This window comes from Phocoena phocoena, chromosome 9, assembly GCF_963924675.1.
Source record: "Phocoena phocoena chromosome 9, mPhoPho1.1, whole genome shotgun sequence".
Taxonomy (NCBI): domain Eukaryota; kingdom Metazoa; phylum Chordata; class Mammalia; order Artiodactyla; family Phocoenidae; genus Phocoena; species Phocoena phocoena.
Window position 1 is genome coordinate 41,148,736 of NC_089227.1, and position 25,963 is coordinate 41,174,698.

General features: G+C 37.6%; 1 protein-coding gene across 1 annotated transcript in view; it reads left to right on the forward strand.

The window, feature by feature from the left end:
- The first annotated feature begins 2,888 nt into the window (after positions 1 to 2,888).
- The window catches only part of THSD7A (thrombospondin type 1 domain containing 7A), a 449,328-nt gene continuing 426,253 nt past the window's right edge, over positions 2,889 to 25,963 (forward strand). Inside the window, exon 1 of the mRNA XM_065883756.1 lies at positions 2,889 to 3,051. Within this exon, the coding sequence (XP_065739828.1) occupies positions 2,889 to 3,051 (163 nt within the window). The remainder of the gene's footprint in view (positions 3,052 to 25,963) is intronic.

The following is a 25,963-nucleotide window of genomic DNA, read 5'->3' on the forward strand; positions in this document are numbered from 1 at the left end:
TATTGAATATAGTTCCCATTACTGTATAGTCAGCCCTTCTTTATTTTATATAAAGTATTATATATTTATCTATTTTATCTATTTTTATCTATTTTATATAAAGTATTTATTTTATATAAAGTATAATCCCAAATTCCTAATTTATCCCTCTCCACCTTTCCCCTTTGGTAACCATAAGTTTCTGTGTCTGTGAGTCTGTTTCTGTTTTATAAATAAGTTCATTTGTATCATTTTTTTAGATTCCACATATAAGTGGTATCTTATTTGTCTTTGTCTGACTTCACTTAGTATGATAATCTCTAGGTCCATCCATGTTGCTGCAAATGGCATTATTTCATTTGATTTTATGGCTGAGTAATATTATTTGGAGTGATCTTTAAGCCTTGTATAAATTGAAAGTAAAAGAAGGAAACCAATTGTTGGCTAGTTTCAGACACTACAGCAGAACAGTAACCCTAGTTGTGAAATGGTCCCTGGTTGTTTTATATAATGCTTGAAGTTCTAGCTATGATGTTTAAACTCTTGACCAGTTGAGTAATTATTACACAACTATGGATAAATATAAAAATCAGAAATTTAAATTTTCTTTTGATATTAAGCTATTAGGTATAGCATCTGATGGCTTTTCAAAGGGCTAAGTAATTATCCTGCACATCAAATTGTACTAGCTTGACTCCTTAGATTCTCTGTCTTCTGTTATTTAATGAGTTTCTACTTGGTGGATTGATCTGGGACTTCCCAAGAATGCTTAGAATGGGCTGATTAACAGAGTACTTCATTTTAAATGCTCTCTGTGCCCGAATTAGATGGTTTTAGTGTTTAGCACCCTAACAGTAGCTGAGAAATAAAAACAAACAGGATAGGAAAACACTGCCATTGTAGAGTGGTATTACAGCGTGTTCCCTAAGAAGACAGACCCAAGGAAGCCATACAATTCCTATTTTCTATTTTCTTCTTCGGTGTAACTGTTGAAACAAGTGCTCGTTCAGGGAGCCACACATAAGTTGGAATCAGGCTTTTTTGTATCCCTTATCAACCTGTAATCTTTTGATTGTTGCCTATTTTTCACCAGTGAAGAAACAGTAATCCACGCTAGTTTTTCTCTCCTAATCACAGACTCACAGAGCTAGGGCTCTCTGAGCTGTTAATTCCCTCTTAGAGGCCTAACAGAGTGGAAAGTAAATAAGGACCAAATTTGCAACCTTCAACATTGCTAATTTCCTCTGATGTCAGAATACTTAAATAGGCAGGAACTGGGAATTATTTGATCAAAACCTGCTTTTAATCTAATGCATGCAGCAGGGCTGTGTCTGGAATGATCTGCAAAACGACAGGAGTCCCAAGAGAGCTTTATGGAAGGTTTCCTCTTTCAGAAACAGTAGGTTCCTCATTTTAAACTCTTGGGTTGGCTGTGCTGATGGAGCAAATTCATAGAGTAGTTTTCCTGCTTTTTAAATTTTATTTTATTTGGCCAGCTATTGCTGACCGGATGTGAATAGTTTTCTTTGGCTTTCTTTTTGCCCAGTTTTTAATTGGCTAAATGCCTTGATATCATTTTAGTTTTACTAGGAAATGAATTAGTAAAGGGTTAGTATTGGGGAGAAGAGAGAAAGAGAAAGGGCAAAGCATTGTCTGACTTCACACACATTCCTTTATTAAACACAAAGAACAAAAGGCCGAAGCACATTAGATTATATAGATTATAAAGGCATTTTTCTACAGTATCTGTTAAGAGACATTAGTGTCAAGGATTTTTAAGTAAATAATTTACTAATTTGGAGATACACAAATAAAGGAAACTCACTTTGTTCTTTAATTTTACTCAGAACTGTGTGGATCCTTAAAGGTAGCATATTTTTGACAGAGCGTAGATAAAGGGATAGCACTTTTATTAACTTCATAGGTGAAATATAATTTCATGATTAGTTTTTGTAAAATGTTATCCATCTAATTAGATATCATTGTGGATACTTATTAATACTAATTCAGTTTTAAAGGCTGTTAAAAGACAGTGTACTTTGATTTGTAACCGTAGATCAATACTACTTATATTTTTATTGGGAATAGATTTCTTTAAGTTAAAAAGGAAAGATTTAAAAAAGAGTTTAAGTGCCTTTCAACAGCAAGTAAACATCTCTGCAGTTTTCCTGTTTTTCACATCTGATCATAAATACTGCTCCCCACATAAAGTAATTCAGAAGCCACGGCTTAAAAATAAATGATAAACACTGATGCTTTGCGTAAATAAATATATGCTAAGAAGAACATGCCACTAGAGCTAGCATTTGACTCCTTGGGTGACGATGAATTTCAGAGCCTGTTATTTGTCATGCGGAAGCCTGTCGGGTGATGATTCTTTTTAGTGGTGTATCCGTCCAAACATATTTCGCCGCGCCATGTGCACTGGAGTTCTCTGGCGGGTGTGCTGGCTGTGGGTGCCCCCGCTCCCGTTCGCTCGCCTTCTTTCTTGCCCTGGCTCTCTCGCCTCCCCCTGCCTGCGGCTCCCTCGGTGCTCCTGTCGGCTCACGCCCCCCTCCTCTGTCTCCAGCTGGCAGCGGCGGGGGCTGCGCTGCCTCCCGGACCTCGGGACCTGCTCCGTCAGCTGGGGCCCCCTGCGGACGGCTGCCTCCCTCGCCTGTAGGACCTGCCACTCTGCGCGGAATGGCAGCGGCAGCAGCATCCCCGCCAGTGGCGGTGGCGGCGGCAGCCACGGCCACCGCAGAAGCTATTGTTCCCTGGTGTTAAACGCGCTTTCCCTCCTTTTCATCTGACAAGAACAATAGCGGGGAGAGCTTTGCGTTCTGTACTTGGGAAGACATTCCGAGAGCAAAGGAACATTCCCTGCCAACCGCGTCCCGGACCTGGACCCTGGAGCGGCTGCGGGCGGCATGGGGCTGCAAGCGAGGCGCACGACGTCCCGGAGCCCCGACGCTGCGGGCCCGCGCCCGGCCGTCCTGCCGCTGCTGCTGCCGCTGCTGCTGTGCCTGGGCGCCTGTGGGGCTGCGGCGCCGGGCGCGGCGGAGGCACCCACCCTCTATCTGTGGAAGACCGGTAAGTGGGACGGAGTTCCCCCTGCTTCCCATCTTCCCATCTGGGTCCACATTACGAAACTGTTGGGCTTCAGGAGGGACCCCTGTGCTTCTGATGACCGGGGGGTACTGGGACCCTAAGGTAAAAAAGTACAATTCTTAGGAAGCAAATTAGGTCATGGCCGATGCTGTTAGAAAGAAAAACCTAACAACTAAAAAGCATTAGTGAGTCACTGGACTATTTCTTTCACAGCTCCGTAGTTAATGAGGGCAACCAACGTTGCGCTTTCGTAATTACGTGCAATATTTTTAACCTCTGCGTTCTCATTCTACTAGGACTTTCTTAAATATATTTCTAGCAAAGAGCAAGCAAACATTTTAACTCCGGTCTTTATTCTGTGTTTAGGCAAACAGTTCACTCTGTGCCATGATATATATGGATATAGAGTTACATTTAAGGTACAGCTTATGTGGGACACGTGGAAACAAGCCAAGTGAGGGCAGTTCTGACAGTTGAAGGCAAACGGGGCTGCAGTGAGCTGACTGAGACCTTGTGAATCTCGATTCTTAATGAGCGAATTGAGGGATTTTTAAAGTGTGCAATTGTTAGGATGTTTAGGTTTTAACTTCTCCTGCCTTGAAAAAGTTTTTGCTTTGTTTTCAACCAGCCAACAAAAGCAGCAACTAATTGTCCCTCAGAATCTCCCAGCGAAGTGCTGACTAGAGGTCCTGGTGTGAGGCAGTGACAGGCAGGAAAACAATACCAAATGAGGAATTACCACTCCCTCTCCTGAGGCTCCTTTCTCCTCTAAAGGACACTGAGAATTCTTCAGCAGACCTGAAACTTCGGGTTTATAAGAAGAAAGTGGGAAACATTATTCTTACTGCTTAGTGCTAGGAGTGAATTAAGAGTTTCTTGGCAATGACTAGACATTACGAGAAGGATGCAGTAGACAGGAGGGAAAGTATATATTGGTCATGGGATCACAAACAAGTTACAGTGAGTGTGTCTCTTTCCTGGCTTCAGCTGTCTGTAGTCCCCCATGCAGAGACAGATCAGTCTACTCTACAATTACACTGATAGCCTGAATTTTTAAAGAAGTTGCATCTATCTAACAACTTAGTGAGGAGATTGAATAGAAACTTATTTAAAGCCAGAGTATAGAATTTGCCTCAGAATCTTGCATGAAATAACACACATAAACACACGTTTAGAAAAGCCATTTGGATGTTAGTGTTAGCCATTCTTGTTACCACTTGCAGTTTAAAGATCAGTTGATTAAGGGGATGCAGATGAAATCAAATTGATTTTTTCAATTTAAAATAAAGAAGATCTCTAATTTAGCTGAAGCCATGGTTTTAATTTTCAGAAGCTCAGTCATAACAAACACTAGTCAAACTATAATTTACCATTAAATGGTGTTATTTGGATGCTCGGTAAGAGCTTCTCAAGTAAGTAAGTGTTGGACAAAACAGTACTTGCCCTGTTGAAATTTGTACTGTTAAAGTAACAAGAGCCAAGCAGTAATTCAGATCAAAGAAGAGGCTAGGCAACGTTCACTGTGCAGCATCTGAGGTGCCAATACATGTCAATATAAATGTCATGGTGGCAACTTAAGCCAATAAACAGTTTAAGATAGTGGAAAGCTCTCAGAAGCAAGGATATGGAGACCTTGGTTCCAGTGCCAGTTCCAGCTCTTGCTAGCTCTAGGAATGTTGGCATGTCACTTAACTTTTGACCCCCAGTTTATTCAGCTGCCTGTAAATGGGACCTTCTCCTGACTATTCGTAGTATTATGAAGATCAAATGAGTGAGTGATGAGAAAGTAATCTGTAAACTTCAAAGTTATGTGCATGTACAAATGTAGTATGATGAGAAGAATGTAATCTCTTTGATGGTGAGCCTTGGTTTGGTGAAAAAAATGATGAATTAGGAGAACAAAATAATGACCTCTTTATTTTTTTCCAGAGGGAAAGGAGACTTCACCATATCTATAAAGGAACTGAGAATAGTTATTGGAGGAAATAGGGAATATTTAAAGGAGAGGAATACACTGTAAATGAAGATATAGGGATGACAGAATCATAAGTGTTCCTCATTTGATGACAATAAAGAGGCAGGCAGTGATTTGAGAGAGAAAATGAGGTGAAACAGTCCAAGATTCTAGTGGGATAAGCTTGGTCTTGGTAGAGCAGATTATCTGGAATCACATTATTGGTGAGATCATTGAGTTAAAGTGATGTAGTGAAAGGTACACTGGATGAGGAGCTAAGAGAGGAACTGTAACACTGTGTGTGTCACTAACGAGCTTTAGAATGTTAGCTAGGTCACTTAACTACTTTAGCTCCTGGTTTCCTATTTTGTGATATTCATTGGTTAGAAAAGATGATACCTAAAGGCCTTTTCAGCCCTAAAGTATGTGCACATATGCACATACATACACCATAAACATACATGTATGCATCTATACACATACATAGTATATTAACGTATATATACATATATATGTACATAATATATATGAACGTTTAATGTGTAAGGTATATTGTATGAATGTTTCATTAAGTCAGTCACAGCAAAGAGTTGTTGAGGACTCACTGTGTGAATTATTTGAAGTCATTGTGGTAGAGGCTGGCTAGGGTTTTGTTGTCCCTGCCCCCAAGAAAGTTACAGTTAAACAATACACAACAATTACAACATGGTATACCATACTCATGAACAAAACACTGTGAGAGCAGAGACGCTGTGTAGCTGATAGAGAGAAAAAATAAAAAGACAAGGCGTGACAATATTCCTAGGTCTTAGAAGTACTGCAGCGCAAGCCCAGAATATGTGGTGGGAATGAAGGGATGTAGTGCTAATGAGATGAGTTGGGCCAGATTGTAAGAAAACCTTCACACTATGGTAAAGATGTTAGAGTGCAACCTATAAGCAGGTGGAAGCCATTATAACCTTAGAGCAGAGGATTGATATATTCTTCACCCAGAAGGGAGAAAGGTAAGTTAAGAGGCCGGGAGGTCAGTGAGGAGAGGGACTGAGAGACAAAGGGGAGCAAACCACTTACAGTGAAGGATGAGTAGAGGAGGGCTGGGGGCACACGGCAGAAGTGTTAGCTCAGGTTTGGAGTGCAGGGGACACAGTGTCTGCCAAGGAGAGGTGGAAGTAATGCTATCTGCATCATGTCTGCACACAGTTACTTGATTGAGACAGAGGATATGAAAGAAGGAAGAACAGTGTTCTTGTGGTTGGGGAAGAAAGAATACCAGTTTAATTCTCAGTAGCAGATATACTGAACTTGAGGTAGCAGTAATTCAGTCAGCTAATAGAGGAATTAGTGAATGGGTGAGCAGTTTAGGAGAAAGTGTTAGGCTGAAGGTATAGGCTTGGAACTCAATACATATATAATATTTCAAGGCATGGTATTGGGAGGGATCATTAAAACAACAAAAATATTGAAAAGAGGGGCCAGAATACTTCACAGAGAATATTGAGATTTAAGAGTCAGTATGGGAGAGAAACTAGTGAAAGAGCCTGAGAAAGTATGGTCAGAACAGGTCCAGAGAAAATGCCAGTAGTGCTAAATGAAGAAGATATCTTATGAAGGGGATGGGGGCAAAAAGTATAAAACATTTCCAAGAGTCTGGAAAGGGGTTATGAAATATTTCAGAAAAGATCAAGTAAGAGGAGGAACTGGTAAGATAATTAACACTGTTTTGGGAAAAGACATTTTCAGTAGAGTGATAGAGCTAGAAACTTAGTTGAATAATAAACCAGATAGTGGAGAAGTTATAGTATTGATAAAATGAATAAGCAAGTGGTATTTAAGTCCTTCTACTACACTGTTGTCTTTCAACAGAGAAAAAAACAAAATATAAGAGATTAAAGTATAAAAGTTAATGTTTCAACAGTTTTGTGCCATAGTCATTTGAAAGGTAACTTTGAATACTTGAAAAATACATTTCATACCTGCAGAGTTAAAGCACTTATATTATTGGAAGATGAATAATTACTGTTACTGGTGAGTGTTAGACAGTTTTCCACTTTTTAATATTCTTGAATATGGAATTGTTTCAATAATAATTATGGCTAATTATATTCACCTAGCAATTCCAAATGAAGTGCATTGTACAAAATGTGATTGAAACATGAGTCAGACAGAAGATAGTGAATACAACCAACTTTTATCAACTTATGCCATAGAGATATATTTTCAAAAGGTCTTAATGAAGTAGTTGAATTTATTTTTATTTTATTTTTTTTTTGAATTTATTTTTATAATAATGAAATTACACTAAAATCCAAGAAAGATACACAGTAGCCATTTTTTCAGCATCAGGTGATGAGGGTATTTACAGTTGAGTTTTGTCTTAAGGAAATTACTTCTCACATTAAACACTTTTGACCAGGGTTCATGCATTGCGAGACAGTGCTGTTGACAGTCACTGTGTCCTTTACATAGTTAATTGCACATAAAATAATACTTTGTTTCCTCAGTTTAAAATAAAAACAAGTGTTTTCTTTTTCTTTCATGTACTTATACGAATATAAAATATTCTGCAATGTACATGGAAACATATCCATCCTAATCCTGCCATTCATTAAATAACAAAGGAGAGAGGGGTGTTGTACCAGGTAGTAGTAACATAAGGGTGGCATTATCCTTAAAAAAGTGTTTTGCATTTCAGTTGTGCTTACAATTTGTCTTAATTTGGAATGTGACACAGGTTGCTCATTAAATGAAGAATAGAGATGGAGCAGAGATAGGGATGGACAGAGTGTGGGTGTCAGTGTCAATCTAGAACATGGATTGAAATATTTTATCCATGGGGCCTATGAAATTATTTCATCTCCCTGAATCTTTTTCTTTCATCTCCAGTATGGATAAATATTATGTATTCTGTAGGGGTTTTCTGAGGATTGAATATGGTAACATATGTATATATTAGTAGAGTGCTTGAACGTATTAGGACTTCAATAAATGGTAGGTTATATTATGGCTATTATTCTCTTATATAATAGAATGGTTACTTAATTTTATGACCTGGAACAAGGCTAGTAACTTCAGCTTTCTCTAAAGCATCTTTTCTTGTAAATGCACTAGAAATTACAAATTGATCTAGTTACAGGGCTACATATTCCCACAAGTTATAAGGGAGGCAGCATTGTGGAATGGAAGGAACGTGGACTTGGGGATCACTATTTAAATTTTGCCTCTACCTGACTAGTCAAGTTACTTAAACTCTCTGATTTTGTTTTCTCACCTTAGAATGGTGACACAAGTTCTGAAGTGAGAGGGTATTTGTGAAGTTTTAACAGGTAGTAAATAGAAAGGGTCTAGCACAGTACCTTAAATATAGTAAATATTAAAAAAAATTAGTTCTCTTCCCATTCTTTACCTTTTCCTCTCCTAAAAATGACATATCTTGAAGGAATTTTAATGATCCAATACATTTATCTGTTTTCTCCAACTAAGGGACACCAGGACAAACAAAACAAGTCTAGAAAGAGATGTTATTTTACTGTAGGCTTGTCTTTTCTTATTAGTTTGGCACTTATATGTAGACAGCATGGATCACAGACCATCAAAATATTTCGAGCACAAATTCAGGGTGAATTATATAAATAGATATTTTTGTACTTCATTTTGTTTAGTGTCTCGGGACTTCTCGGGAACCTGAAATTTCACATTCTTGCAGTTAACATTGTCACCAGTGCCTTCCAAATTAAATATTTTCACAGTAGAACTGTTTGTGGTTTCTGATTTGTTTAACATCTTAGGTGATTATTTAAATAAATAAATAAACAAACTACAGTTTATGTCTTGTTTTCCTACCCTTCTTTCTTAGCATACATAGCACAGTTAGTACTCAGAATTCATTAAGAGCTTATTGGTTATTTGGTCCAAAAAGTCAAGTGCTCAGGTGGTTTTATGAAGCTTTAATAGCTCAGTGGACTGTGGTAACAGGGGTCACTCCTTATGCAAATTATAGGTAGCTGCCTGGTTTGCAAAATAATGAAGGCCCCAGTCAGGACTGGCATTAAGAGTGCTGTAGAGCATCACATACCCAGGTCTCTTCCTACCTTTTATTGTTATATAAAGAACTGGTGGTGGGATGAGATGCTGACGTTCTGATTAGGTTATTGGAGAAGTGTGATATGCTTTGGATCCTTTTAGGAGGAAATGAAGCCTCTTAGCCTCTGATTTAAGTTCTAATGGTGACACTGGACAGTGGATCTCTCTGGGAAGCAGAGAGTGGAAGCCTCTAGGCTTCCTAATATGAAGGCACATTAGAGTGGCCCTTAATGACAGAAGCCCTGGGGAAGTGGCATCCAGGAAAACATATCTTTCCTATCACAAGAACATCATAGAGTGTGAGTTAGAGGTTCCAGTGGGTCATAAGGTAGAGATTTTTTCTGATTTCCTTCATCAGAACTTTACACTTGACACTTTAGAATGCATTAAAATGATGACGAAAATACAGGCATTTGCATTTAATCCCCAGGTACCGAAGCAGCAAGAAAAGTACTTCTATTTGGAGGAAGAGACACAACAATTAAAAACAAACCAATAAGGAAAGAGTGGGGGAAACCTGGTAGTAATTAAAACAGTTGATGCCAAAAGTAATTATTGCTTCCAGCATGTCATTGGGCCTAACCAAAAGGATGTCCTCTCATCTTCCAGAAGAACTAGTGAGCTAATTGGTGTTTTGCATAATTTACCATGTGAAATCATAATATTTGGGATATCATTTTTACTGATTCTATATTATTGTATCAAAGTTACACTATGAGAAAAGAAATGAAATAGGGGCAGATGGGGGAAAATCACAATTACACTCCTTTATAAGGATAATAATTTTCAAATGGCACATGTAATAAATTTCAGTGGGGCTCGTGTTCCAGGAGCCATCAGAGAGAGATGGTCCACATAGAGTGACATCAGTAAATTCAGGAGAAGCTATGCATGACTGCTAAAACTTGAAAAGAAAGTAAGATAAGAAAGTAAGACATTATAAGAGAGAGCAACAAAACAAGGAGAGAAAAAAATGGGCAAATCATCTGCATTCCTTTAAAAATTATTTTTAATAGGCTTTATTTTTGAGCAATTTTAGGTTTATAAAAAATTAAGCAAAAAGTACAGAGTTCCCATGTACCGCTTCATTCTCTCCCCAATTCTCCCTATTATTAACGTCTTACATTAGTGTGGTACATTTATTACAACTGATGAGCCAATATTGATACATCATTATTAATTAAAGTCCGTAGTTTATATTAAGGTTCCGTTTATATTAGGATTCACTCTAATGTACATTGGGTGGTTTTGGACAAATACATAGTGACATATATCCACCAATACATGTGTCGACCTTTACGGTGCCATACAAAGTAGTTTCACTGCCCTAAAAATCCTCTGTGCTTCATCTGTTCATCCCTACATCTCTCCCTTTCTCCCGCCAAATCTCTGGTAACCACTAATCTTTTTATTGTCTCCATACTTGTGCTTTTTGAGAATGTCATACAGTTGGAATCATACAGTATGTAGCTTTTTCACATTGGCTTCGTTCTCACTCAGTAATGTGCATTTAAGTTCCTCCATGTATTTTCATGGCTTGATAGCTCATTTATTTTTATCACTGAATAATATTCCATTGTATGAATGTAGCACAGTTTATCCATTTACCTACTGAAGGACGTCTGGTTGCTTCCAAGTTTTGGCAATTGTGAATAAAGCTGCTATAAACATTCATGTGCAGGTTTTCGTGTGGACCTATGTTTTCAGCTCCTTTGGGTAACTGCCAAGGAGTGTGATCGCTGGATCATATGGTAAGAGCATGTTTAGTTTGTAAGGAATTGCCACACCGTCTTGCAAACTGTACCATTTTGCGTTCCTGCCAGCAATGAGTGAAAATTCCTATATCTCTACATCCTTGCTAGTGTTGTCGTGTTTTGAATTTCAGCTGTTTTAATAGGCATGCAGTTTTATTTTGTTGTTTGAATTTGCTATTCCCTAGTGACATACGATATTGAGCATCATCTTTTCATCTGCTTATTTGTCATCTGTATGCCTTCTCTGGTAGGGGATCTGCATCCTTTTCATCATATAAGTAAGAGTAGTAAGAGCCAGTAGAACTCTTTTGTGACAGAGTTCAAAGTCTCAGTTCAGCCTGTGCTGCACATACGCCACCTCTTGTTCTGTTGATGTGACCCACAGTAAGCACATTCATTTATATAAAGAGAAAACACACACGGGAGTTAAGTAAAGAATAAATGGAGATGGGTGTACACTCGGTCTAGTTTGTTCTACCTTGAGGGAAAACCCTTGGGAGAGACTTTGGAAGTGATGAACAGTACCTTGAAAGGGAAGAAAATGAACTGATATATTAAAGGTGAAATTGGACCTGCAAGCTTGTGAGATTTTCAAGTACACTATGAATGTGCTGTATCTCTAGCTGCCTCTGGTCTGGTTAATAAATCACGTACATAGCTACATATTCACTTTTCCTTGTTCTTGCATGGAGGAAGACATGGGCTGGCAGAAAGTCAAGGTGCAATATCCTTCTGAACTTCTGGGAAACAGTGGAGGTCCACTGTTCTGAACCCCTGGTAAATTGACCTGGGAACCAAGTTGTCAAGGCAGCCTGCTATTCAGATTGCTCCCGCAGAACTTGCTATGAACACAAAGTGCTGAGTACCCCCAAAATGGGGATAGTAAGACAATGACTTAGAAGTGGATAGTTTGTGTGCATGGGGGTAGAAATATAGCACACGATGTTGCTCTATTGAGAGAGCTTGATAGAAAATCAGTTTTCCCTGGCAAATGTATCAGGCACAGGCATGGATTATGTGGTTGCAATAATTTAACTTACGGTATATGGCCAATGCAAGGCTTTCTAGTGGTGCCACACAGTCTGGATAAAAAGTTATCCCTAGAATTATTATAGCAGTAATAGACTATTCTGAGTATTGTAGGTGGATATGTTTACAAGTATGTTCTATAATGTGCCTGCTAGAGAGTGGCATCAGAGCACAGATAGTGCCTCTTTGGGTTCCATATTTAAAGATAATTTTGGTCTTCTCTACCAAAATCAGAGAGTGCAACTGTAAATGTCAGTGGGACCTGCTGTATTCCGGTACTTCCCCTTCACAGTGAGAGTGCGTGCAGAGAATTGAGCCTATAGCTTGAAATGAAAGAGACACTGATTGTATATTTGTATGCATTTGCGTGTATATGTAATAAATAAAAGGCGATGTTCAAGAAGAGACTTTTGAGCCAAACATGAATCTTGACCTAATTTTATAATTTTTTAAGAATGTGATCTCTAATCTCTCTGTGTCTCATGTTCCTTAGACATACCATAGGTAAGATGTTAGTACCTACCTCTTCAGGTTATTTTAAAGATAACTTGAGAGAAACCTGTAAAGTACTTAGATGATGCCTGGCACACATCAGTGCTCGTAAATGTCCTCTCTTACTTGGTGTGATCCTGGTGTGAGCTGTGAATGCCTTCTTTCTGGGATGGAGTTTGTTTCCTGGATCTGTCTGGATCCTTTCCTTCGTTTTGATTCTTCTTTCTTCTTGGATCTGCATTTGCATCTCAAGCTTCTCTGCAACTGACGTTGCTCTGCTTTCTACCTGCTGTCAGAGCCACCAGCATAGTTGCAAAGCCCTTAGCTTTGCTGTTTGCAGAGTTGTTCAAAGTAGTTTTAAAACAGACATTCTGCCTTAGTGTTTCATTCTTACTTGTGATGGTGCATATCTTTGCCATGCAAGGAATGCTGGAGGTGTGACTCTTTAAGTGGGACGATGTGTTCCAAAATTCCTTTGTGTGGAAACACCTAAGAATGTTCTTGGCAAGATTTTCCTGGTCTGTGATGCTGAGTGAAAGGGTGTAGGGAATGTACAGTGAATGCTGAGGCTTCCTCTCTCAAAGTCCTCTTTCCTCTCCTATAGAATGTTTTCTATTTCTCTCTCTCCCTCCCTCCCTCTGTATGTAAATGAACGTGCACATGTCATGTATATGCTCTGTATATGTACATGCACATCTCATATATATAAATATCCTACTTACACACCTCAATATATGTGGTTCAGTCTTTTGAAGGAAATTAAAATGTTTCTCAACTTGGAGGAGAGATGATTATTCAACATTTTAATGCCCATTACAACTCATTTATCTGTATATTCTCTAAAATTTTCTAGCATTTATAAAATTATGGTAGAATTACAATAACAATATAAGACACCATTACAAGCATACATATACATGCATACACACCTAGGTACATAAATGCATACAACATACATGCACATGCAGATAGCACAGTTATTTATGGTTAAATGACTACGCAGAACTTCACAATTTATCTGGTATTGTGGAAATTTTTATACCTCCTCACATGTGTTTTATACCTGGTATTTATAGAGGTGAGTTTTAAAAATGTGTGCAATTACTAATACTTTTCACTAAAATATTAATTATACAAAATTTATGTTAAAATTTTATTTTAGAAAATTTTATGCCAATACAGCATTCATCAAGAGCCTAGCCATATAAAAGATCTTATTATACAAGTCCTTGCCTTACCTCCCACTAACTTACAGCTTTTATTTTAAGATCCTTTTTATGTCTAACCATCTTTCTGTGTTTGATCCTCTGGTGTCTGAACAGTCTTCAAACTGCAGTCCCTGCACAAATTTCCAAGAAGTGCTTCTCTTCTAATAGCACTGCCTGCCAGCATGTCCGAGAACATCATTTATATAAAATATTAACTTGTAAATAGTTTACATTGATTGTGATATCATTAAGGCAGTACAGATAACAGACCCAGGTGGAATGATCTGGATTAACTATTGCTTTATTCTGTATGTGTGTGTATATAATATATACGTTATATCCAATGTATTTTTTTCTATGGGAAATATAGTTTACTCAGAGCCACTACATCATGCAACTTCAGGGACTCCAGTCACAGTAAAAAAAAAAAAAAAAAAAAAAAAAAAAAAAATTGGGTAACCTTTTTCTTCATCAGTTTGTATCGGTCAGTTTCAATTAAGTAAAACTGGCAAGTGCTTAATGCCTGTTTTATGTCAAGCTAGGTGCTGGGGGCAAACATAACCAGCACATGGACCCATCCCTTCTGAAGTCCCCTATCATGGGTAAATAAGTAATTATTGGTTAGTGAACTTATTACAAAAACAGAAGCCTATATAGATAGATGTAGATTGAGAAGGGGGTGATTATCTTGCAGAAGGAGACAGGGAAGGGAAGATTTCATAAGACACAAGTTTGAAAAATAAACCGTTTACAAAAGGAACAAAGGCTCTAGAGAGACAGAATTCCAGGCACAGAGGAACAGTTGTGAAGAAGTTAAATGACATGCGTGTCCAGGGGCAGCAAGAAGTTCTGAGGCACGAGGAGCAAGCAGGGGGTGAGCTGGGTGTGTCTGGAGAAGGGCGTGTGTGGACTAGGGTGAGCAGGCCGTGCTACGGAGCTTAGCCTTTGTTAGCTGTTGTTTGACTTACGGAACCTAGGAGCCTAACTCTTATTTGGATGGATAAAATATTACTAAGAATAAAAGAATATATTTGCAAATATGAAGCCATCTGTGAATTTACGAATTTTAGCAGATTGTTGATTGTATAAGTAAATTGTTAAGTAAACTGTTCTCCTTGCAAACTTTCTATGAGCAATGCTGTCTTTAAGTAATGCTGATTAAAGACAGTTATTTCAAGAGTGGAGACCCTTTCAGGTTTATATATAAGGGTGATTTGATATTTTTTCCTCTACACTTTTGATTAGACCAATGTTGACATGAGTAAACCTGAAATCAATGTACTATTTCTCTGGTGGGGTCAGTAACAGAGAATATAAATGAGTGAAGTGGACCAGCCATAGGGTAAAGGCTGGTTGAACTCACTCTTCTCTATGGGGACTTGGTTAATTAAAGAAGCTGTGCCATTCCTCACCCTGCTGAGGGTGTGTTATTTGCCATAATTTAGAGATGGGGTTCCATTAAAAAAAAACTCTCAGGGCTTCCCTGGTGGCGCAGTGGTTGAGAATCTGCCTGCTAATGCAGGGGACACGGGTTTGAGCCCCGGTCTGGGAGGATCCCACATTCCGCGGAGCAACTAGGCTCGTGAGCCACAATTACTGAGCCTGCGCGTCTGGAGCCTGTGCTCCACAGCAAGAGAGGCCATGATAGTGAGAGGCCCGCACACCGCGATGAAGAGTGGCCCCCACTTGCCACAACTAGAGAAAGCCCTCGCACAGAAACGAAGACCCAGCACAGCAAAAATAAATAAATAAACTCCTACCCCCAACATCTAAAAAAAAAAAAAAAAAATCTCATAAGGGACAGCATTGCCAAATACAGTGTCTAGTGAGCCAGAGTTGAATTATGGGGTAGTAGTTCACAACCTTTGCTTGACCATCATATCAGGTCTTTAAAAATCTGAAGCTTAAATATAAGATGGAAAAGATAATTTAAAAATACTTTTCTGAGTTTGAGAGAATGACTTACATGAGAATATATGAAACTCCAAAATCAAGGTATCTGAACAGTCCCACTTCCAGCCAGCATCAGTATTTCCCTCCACATTAGATGCTGTGCTTCATTTGTTCTCATAAGTTAATAGGCCCTATGGCATGAGAGGAGCTAGTTGGAGCAAGGCATCTGCTGCCTTGAGCTGGTGTGTATAATCACAGAAATGCAGTGAAGATCATAGGGTTCAATCACTCTATAAAACAGCTTCTTCTGACAGTTTGCAGTGGTGACTACACACCACTAATGGGAGAGTCATCAGACTGGATTTGGATTTATGGAATCACATAATTCATAAGGAAAGCTTTGAGTTCCGCTAAGATACATTTCTCACCCTCTCTCTTACTGCAAGATTTAGTATAACTTCTTCAGTTCCCTTGGCTTGTTTTATATGAGAACTGGCTTTGAACTGCTTCAGCTGTGAAAATTCCACAGGAAGAGAATAAATATTGTAGAGCAGACAAGGTGGTCTTTGAACCGTGGTTGATCAAGCTCTGCGGCAGCATGGGCATCGTGGTGTCCCAAATCGTGATGAAAGTTTTCAGAGCTTTCAAGATCATTCTTCTCAAAGTAATTTTCTCTCTTGATAGAATCATCCACAAGCTAAATCAATTTGATTATTTAATGAAAGATATGAAAAATAGAGGGAAGAGTGATTCTCATACTGTGTCATTATAGGCAAGATGAATCACCTTTACTGGCCATGTGCTGAGTAGTAGAATTGCTGTCACAGCCATTTTTAACAGCTTTACTGGACATAATTCAGATACCATGCAATTCACCCTTTTAATGTGTACAATTCAGTATATTCACAGAGTTGTGTATCCATCACTACAATCAGTTTAGAACATTTTCATTGCTCCAAAAAGAAACCCTGTACCCCTTAGCCATTGCTCTCAAACTCCATGCTTTTCTGTCAGGCCCAGCCCTAGCCAAGTACTAGTCTACTTTCCATCTCTATAGATTTGCCTCTTCTGGACACTTCATATAAATAGAATCATGCCTTACGTGGTCTTCTGAGACTGGGTTCTTTTACTTAGCATATTTTCATGGTTCATTCATGTTATAGCATGTAGCAGTACTTCATTTCTTTTTATGCTGGATAATATTCCATTTGTATGGATATACCACATTTTTAAAATCCATTCATCAGTTGATAGATATTTGGGTTGTGTCCACTTTTGGGCTATAATGCTATGAACATTCATGTACAGGTTTTGGTGTGGACATGTATTTCCATTTCTCTTGAATATATACTTAGGAGTTGAATAGCTGGGTCTTATGAGAACTATGTTTAATCATCTGAGGAACTGCCAGACTGTTTGAGCCATAGTTTTTTGAACTCAGTGTTTTCCGGGAACTTCAATTATGATATAATTATCATTTGAGAAAATACATTAAAATTCCAGTAAAAATATCTTGTGTAATTAGAAGGTAAGTAGTTGTGAAATATAGGAAAGTGCTGTAGGGAACCTATTTCATAAGAATAAAAGCACATTTAGGAGGAAGATCTTGAATACACTTGATAGGATGCCTAGAAGAAGCTTCTTTTTGGTTTTTAATCTGATCGTATAGTGAAGCTTCAGTAAAGAAAAAAAGTAGTTGGGATGGGAGAGGTGTGATGACTTAAAGAATGAGTGGATTACTTAATCACATGTATTTAAAATGCACAGAAAAACCTACGTGATACTAATGAAAAATTTAAATGTTAGTGCGTTTTAGAAGTTGCCCATTTGGTTTCTACAAGTTAGTGTGTGTAATAACAATACCTGCTTGTATTTTCATGGTACTCTACAGTTCTCTAAGCACTCATACTCACGTGTTCTTTTACTGAATTCTCACGGTTTCTTCATTAATGTAGGGCAAGAAGTAATGCCCTTCTCTTTTATTGAAAGAGTAAACCAAGGTACCTGAGGTCAAGTAATTTGACCCAAGCCACACTCTTAGTATAACACTAGCAGCCAGGACAAATATCTTATTGTCTTTTATGCTATGACATACACAAAAATAAAAATTTTATACAGAACACTTTAAAATATATGCCTAATACTTTAATTGAAGAGGTGATAGGGAAAATTTTCTTGGGTTTTGTGAAGAGTAAGCTTCAAATATGTAAATTAGCATTATGTGGTATAATTACTAGGCAATAACAGAAATTTAGTTTTAACACTTTAAAACAAGTATCGGGAGATACAGTAAATGATTACAGATTTGTATTTTAGTAACTATTTTGACTATTTGTTATCTTTATTGAGCGTTTGACAATGTCCTTGAGATTTCAACATTTACTCTCATAGTTTTCAGTTATTGTGATATAAAATAATGACATGTTTTTTCTAAACAATTGATTGCCCCATAATCAAATGTAAGCATATTCTCATATTGTTATGTGATGCAGTGAATCTTAACATTGAAAAGTATGAACTCCTGCTTCAAGTCATAACTCAATATTTAATTTCAGTATATTGATGTTGCCCATTTATATTCCTCTTTTTTTTTTAGAGTGTTGTATGGATTTAGACTGTAGATTTTGTTGACAGCGTCACACAGGAGTTTATACTGAACACCATACAATGAAACATCCCAAATCTTCTTTACATCTCCCCAAATACCCCACAGAACTCTCTGTCACACACACATACACGCACGCACGCACGCACACGTGTGCACACACTTACACATAATCTCCTTTCCCTCTCCTAAGTAGTCTCAAGTTTCTTTCACTCTCTCTTTAAAGTTTTCTTTACTCCTAGGCTCTTCCTATCCCTTCTCTCCCATTACTTTCCACGCATTCTGTGGTTCCTTGTAGCTTAAGGAAACCAAGCATATAGATACATTAGTGATTTGGTTTATATTATGTAAACTATCAATATAATGACCTATTATAAAAGTATCACAGTTTGTATTTTTTCCTTAAGGAGTAAAGATTTGCCTTTAAATTTAACTTCATTTTTGTTGGCCTTAGTTTGATACAATAGAAAATAAAGTATTACACTGAGAAACGTTGGACTGACCATCTGTGTTGTGCTTCGGTACAATATTGCACTCCACCTTTAATTTCAGGGCATCATTTTCCAAGTATATTAACTGGAGTAATTTCTTGAATAGGGAGATTATTGGCAATAGAAATGCTGACTTGCAGTGTGCTGCGCAGGGAGACTTGCATTCCAGCTGTAGTTTTCCTTTTCTTCCCAGAAAGAGACGAAGTGAAAACCTGCCAGCATCATTATATTTGTCTCTAGGCAGCTAAACTATGATATATTCAGTGTGGACTACTGTATGGGATACAGCTGTGAAATGAGCTATAATTTATTATTGAAAGTAAAAGAACTAGTGTAAATTTATTCAAATGAAATTCTTTGCAAACATTACAGTAAATAGGCTTTGGAACATTCTCATTCTGTCTCTTGTACTTCGAAAATGACTTTTCTGAAGACACTATATATCTTAGGACATGTGATGAAAGCGATAAAAATTAGGGATTTTTACCCCTAAAGTGTTCAGGGATTTTATGTGGTAGGTTCCTCCTATCACCAGTGTGATAGGATTTTTAACTTGAAATCAGACCTAAGCTTATCTCTTCCTAAATATTGGACCAATATCAAAAATTGCTTTTGACAAAGTGGATGATTAGTTCCTGAATGTGTCATGAGTACACTGTAGAAGCATTGAACTCCTTAAGTATAAAGTATACAACCAGATAGCAATTTTACTTGGAGGGAAATGTGGACTATTCTATTTTGAAGGTCTTTACTAACTTCTGTACAGTACATGTCCTTATTTTAAGTTGTTTTGTGTGTGTGTGTGTGTGTGTGTGTGTGTGTGTGTGTGTGTGTGTGTTTGATAATTCTCTTGGTTAATGTGCACAGGAAATTTGGTGTCTTAAAGTCTGCTTAATGGACAGAAGAGACATTACACACAAATCACCAAGTTTTAAAATATTGTAATCCAATAAGATGTACTTAACAATAACATCATACTGCACATAATTTAATCTGTAGTTTATAGTGATGCATAAATGTCTTCAGAAGGCTGAAGCGTGCCAGTCTTCATTGTGAACAAAAATTTATTGCTGATTAGAATTATGAAGAAGTTCTGCAAGAAATTTTTCATTGGTAGGATGCTGAATTAAGCCATATTTAAGGAGTCTTTTAGTCTTTCTCATTTAAATGTGTACTTTTTTTTTTCTGCGGTACGCGGGCCTCTCACTGCTGTGGCCTCTCCCGTTGTGGAGCACAGGCTCCGGACGCGCAGGGTCAGCGGCCATGGCTTACGGGCCCAGCCGCTCCGCGGCATGTGGGATCTTCCCGGACCGGGGCACGAACCCGTGTCCCCTGCATCGGCAGGCGGGCTCTCAACCACTGCGCCACCAGGGAAGCCCCTAATTGTGTACTTTGAAGACATTTAAAAGTGGCAGTATTTTTCTAAATGATTGTCTGCATTCAAAAATTTACAGAAACCTATATCATTCTACTCACATCCACACCTTTGAGAGTTGAAATTAAACCATTCTAGGGCTGTGCTAACATCTTCAATGATTGTGCCTACATGTACATGTGTGTAATATTTCTTTTATTATGTGTTGCATCATATTAATGCATCTAGGATGGACAGATAAATTTAAGCGGTAGACAAAGTGTTGTTATTTCATCTTCCAAGTAAAGCTCTTCTCCCCCCTTCCCTGTTTTAATCTATTACAAACATGTTAGTGATATCAGCAGTAGGCGTGGTCCCCTTTGAGCCCCATTATTTACTGCACGAACATTTTCGACTCTGGTCTAGATCCTCTTCTAGCAGTGGGGAAATATAGACACACAGGACTGGTCCCTCGGTCAGTGATGAGCTCATATCTTTTAAAGAGATGCAGAAACACGACAGCCATAAATCAGTGTAACTGGGACTATCGAGGAGGCATGTTTGAAGTGCTCTAAGGACACTGAAGAGGGAGTGAGGGAGTGATCATCTGGGCTGGAGAAGGGCAAGGACCAGGAGGGAAAGGGCTGATGGAGGATTTACAGTTAAGCTGGGCTTGAAAGGATGAGTAAATATCTGAGAGTTGAGAGATGAAATGATGGGATAGCATGAATGGTAGAGTCAAAAGTGTAAATTAGCCATCTAAATGGATTTTATATTGTGAATGGCTCTTTCCCTGTCTGTGAAAACTACAATAATTCCCTGTTGGTATCCTCAATAACCTCAGTGATTCCTGTCAGTTCTGTTTCTTCCTTCATCAACCTGCCAGCTTTATGCAACAGCTGCACTTTCTACCTGGTTTCTAATTCCTTGTTTGGCCTCTTATAATGTCTACTTGAATTCCAAGTTCTGACCTTAATCCTAACCAGTTACTTTTCCATGTTCTTCGTTTTCATAGTTTAAACAAATGGTCAGTTTAGTTCACCTTCCTTGTCCAGCCCACTGTTCCACAAACCCCAACTTCGACATGAACCCAGAAATATCAAATAACCGTAATTGGTTATTAGATCCAACTCCCAGCCATATTTACCTTGAACCATGTGTTACACCATTATGCTTTGGTACATATGAACGTTCTTTGGGGCTTTAGTGGGAAAACCAATGAAAATTTGTGTCAGGAAGTAAGTTGTATCTCCATTAGACCCAGGAATTAAGCAAGTGAGCAAGTTCCAGATTTACGTAAAGTAACTCATTTGTGTTTAAAGAATGTCTTAGCTCTGTCTTACTTGATGATATATTGGTGCATACTCTAATATTCAGTGTGGTTAACTCTCAGAGCTCCCCTTCATGTAAACTGTAATTTGATGCATTTGTAAGGCTGTGATGATAAGGCTGTGAAAATCCTCCTACAGTAAGTGAGCTGTGATTTTTCTTTACCCTCATAGGCAACCACACAGAAAGGGAAGGATAGTTGTGTGTAGTAAAATGTAATATCTTATTTGAAGTTCTTGGTACATAAGCAACAGATAGCTATAACTCTACGAGTAGAAGATTATGGCTTCCAAAAATTGCTCTCCTGGGAAGACTCAGCTCAGACACCATTTCCTCGTGAAGTCTTTTGTGATCTTTCTTCCTGATTTGTGGTAGCACTTTAACAGACGATACTGGATTTCCTTTTCTTTGAACCCTGTGTATGTATTACAGTATGTGCCTCCACTGAAGTACCTGTAACTTTCTTTTTGATACTTTTTAGGTCTCTTACTGTTGAAATGTGAACATCTTTAGTCAGGGGTTATCTTAATCATCTTTGTTACTTTGTTACTATCACATACTAGATGTCAGTATATGGTTAATGAATGAATAAATTACTGCACCTTATTTTAGATCACATAATTTTTATATTACTTTTGTTTTATTTCATAACATTCGTGGACAATTGTCTTATTTTATTAAATAACCTTAGAAAAATTGATACATTTTAGTGGAGTATATTTTCTATTATATAATACTGGCCATTTAGGTTGTTTTCTTTTATTATGGAAAAGATGTTGTGAATTATATTTTTGTAAATACATCTCTTTTGCACATCTCTCAGTATTTCTTTATAATGCAGTCTTAGAAAGTTATTCAGTTAAAAGGATGAACTCTTAAAAAAAAAAAAAAGGATGAACTCTTTTAAGATTCTTGGTACAGATTGTCAAATTATTATAACTACTAGTAGGGAGTCGATGGTGCCTATGTCACATGACTAAAATTGGGCATAAAAGTTTACGAACTTTTGCCAGTATGACAAATCGCAAGTCATCTATCTCAGTATTATCATTATTTTTTAATTGATAACTTTTAAATATGTTAAAGTATACTATATTTTTCCATTTTGATGTATAATTATTTTGGTTGGTTTTGTTTATTTATTTTGGTTTCTTTCTGAACTATCCTGAAGTGGTTGGAGCTGGGCCCGGAGGTGTTCCAGCCTGGCATAATCAGAACCTCTCACAAGACAGAAGGAGGGTTCTGGGGAGCTGTGTATGGATAGACAGGTAGATAGGTGAGGGGCAGCGAGAGGCCCTCCGGGGTACTTAGGATAGGAGAGCAATGAGGCATTTAGAAGATGGGTATGGGGGTGGGTATCAATATTGTTCTGACAGTGTATTGTTTATTGGTTATCATTCACTTTGGTATTAATTTAGAATTATTAATCCTAGTTGAGATCTGGAAAATAGGCTTAAAATGTTAGCTTTGCAAGAGACAGATCTTATTTTTTTTTTTGGCAAAAAAAAAAAATAGAACTCAGGCTTGTGTATTATAGTTGTAGTGAAATATTCATTGATTTAAAACTCATGTCAGGTGATCTTTTACAGAGAGTGAACTGCTCAGACCAAGCTTTAGGTGTGATCAATCTTTTCTTAAAAAATAAAAACATACTGTATTGATTTCAGTCATAAATTATTACTGTGAATAATTTGTCACATTTAAAATGGCTTATTCAAAATAAGTTTGAGTTTAGGTGGGGCTAAAATTGCAGTGTTTAATATTATTCCAATTTCACTTATAGTTATATAAGCCTTCAAATGAAAACGATGATAAAACCAATAATGTGCTTTATATTTTTGCCGCCTTTTATATTTTCTTGCCATATCATCTGTATATTTAAGAAAGCAGACTTTGTAGTAAATAATATCCTTCTTGATACCCAAAGTAAGTAGTATGTGGGAATACCTTTCTCTCAGACACTTATTTCAGGTTGTTACCTTGATCAGACATATTTATGAAATATTTCGAAATATTCGTGCAAATAAGTTCCTGCTTCCATTATTCCCAGGCCCACGTCCTCACAGATCTTGTACCGGCCTTTAGCATCTGCTGGCCATAGCCACATGTAACTTAGAAGGCCTGAGGGTATAGCGGACAGATTCTAAACACCTTTCTTAGAAAAAAATGAGAAGCCATTTAGTATTGGTGACTTGGATCTGTGTCATGTCAACCTAAAACTTTTAAGGCAAATCAGAAGCCCCTAGAAGGAGATAGGTTTGTGTGTGTGTTCAAGAGAGAAACAATGAGAGAATGAGAGCAAGAGAGAGAGGCGAGTGGTGGGGGAAGAAAAGGAGGAGGATTAAGTGATTTCAATCCATAAAAATAATAATGCTGCATTGAATATTTCAGTGCAGGTGCAGGCATTATGCTGGAGGTCTTAGAGTAGCAGTGGAGGGGAGACATGGTATTGGATGGGGAAGTAGTTAGCTTAAGACACAGCTCTGCAGCAGAGAGGAGACTGCCTGGGGGCTGGCGCCTGCGTTCTCCTGGCCGCGTGGTGGACACGCTCCACCAGCTCTCCGCTCGCTACCTACTCCGCATGGGCCTTTCCTGCTTGCTTACTCCAGGTTCTGAGCAGTGCTCTGCTTATCGTAAATCACCAATAGTAAATCGATCATCTAAGAACTACAGGGACAGGGCATCAGTCTGATTGAACACAGGACTATTGTTCACGCAAGAAGTCCCACACATCGGCCCTTGTATTTATTTATTAAAAAATGATTGTATACCAACAACTCTTTCTAAACTCTGGACTAACGTTGAAGTCTCCTATTTATAAATTCTAATATATTTCCTTTCTACCATTTATTTGGGAAGATGTACTGTTTATAAGTCCACGTTCCAAAAGCTCTGTGTTTTGCACATTGAGTGTTTGAATTCCTGGTGACTTAACGTTTAATAAAATGTTATATTTAGGTTTACCTTTTGAAATTTATTTATGGAGTTATTTCTATTTCTATTTAAAAAAAAATTTCCTGAAATAGAAAAAATGTATTTCTGGACTTTATTGCAGAGGTTGAAGTTTGAACATAACTAAAAATAAGTGTTTTTAAGAACGTGAAGTGGAGCTACATTTCCTGACCTGAAGAGCACTGGTTAGCCTTGTGAGGAAGAACTGTGTGAATATTCAGCTGATCATAGAGCGTTAAGTAGATTCTGTTTTGCTTACAAAAAATTAAATGTGCTCCATCTATCACAGGGATAACTCGAAATCATGTGTTGTAGGTCAGAAAAGTATGACAATTAGAACTGCTTTTGATTTTTTTTTTTTTTTTGGCTGTGCCTCCCGGCTGTGGGATCTTATTCCCGGACCAGGGACTGAAGGTGGGCCCACGGCAGTGAAAATGCAGAGTCCTAACCACTGGATGGCCAGGGAAATCCCTGTTTGTGATTTTTGAATGAAGATCAGAATAAAAATAAAGAATCGATCACTGAATAGTTTTCCATTTTGCCCTTGAAAACATCTGAAATCAACCAATAAGACAAACATAATTTGTATTCTTTTGCAAGAGTTACAGTCAAAACAAGTGAAATTCTGAGACCTATATATGTTGTAACTTCACTATATTTTCATTTTTTATTTAAACATTTTGTAAAAATTTTATTTTATATTGGAGTATAATTGATTTACGATGTTGTGTTAGTTTTAGGTGTACTGCAAAGTGATTCACTTATACATAAATCCATTCTTTTTCAGATTCTTTTCCCATAGGTTATTACAGAATATTGAATAGAGTTCCCCATGCTATACAGTAGGTCCTTGTTGATTATCTATTTTATATTTTTAAGATAGTGATTCATAAATGGTGTTGAATGTAAGCATATTATCACCATTTCTGAATAAAATTGTGGATTTTGATATTTCAGATGTTTAAAATTGCATATGATTATAAATTTGTCTTAAAGTTGAAATCACTAAGATTTATTTTACATTATATTATTAGTTGACATTTCCAAGCCATTTAATCAGATGTGAGTCAATAAAAGTTATCATCAAATCTTTTCATCTGTGCATGATATAAGGGAATTATGTTCTCTAAAGAAGCTTTAGAGAGGTGTTAAAAGATTTCCATGATTAGAATATTATCAGGGACCATTAGAAATCTGGAGATTTTTGTTTATATACATATATATATATATGTATATAAACAAATATACACATATTTGTCCTAAAACATTGCATTAATAAGATACAGAACCGTGGCCACAAGTGAAATAGCAAGTGCATATACTTTTATTCAGTAAACCAAGGTAATATTATATTATCACATTATCGTGCTTCTATAAGTGCTAACAATAATAAATACAACATAATGTTTCAATTAATATTTTGATGGTGTGGGATCAATCATTGCAATATAGAAAAGAGACAGTCTCCCTTTCCTCCAAATTCCTTTTGGAATGAGAATAAACACAAGTATATTATTGCAGTGGGAACGTGAATGGGGAAGTCTTGAGTAGTAAACAAGAGGAGCAAGTCTGGGTCTATGGGCTAAAGGTTAAGAGGCTTGACATGAATAGAAGTGTAGGCAGGTAGTAGGCTAAGACGTAATGACCAAGAGGTGGGTTCTGGCATAATTACAGCCTTTGGCAGGGAAGCAGTGCAGGGATTCAAGTTTTTACTCAATTCCCAGAACTGGGAGGAAATCTGAGGGCTTGAGGA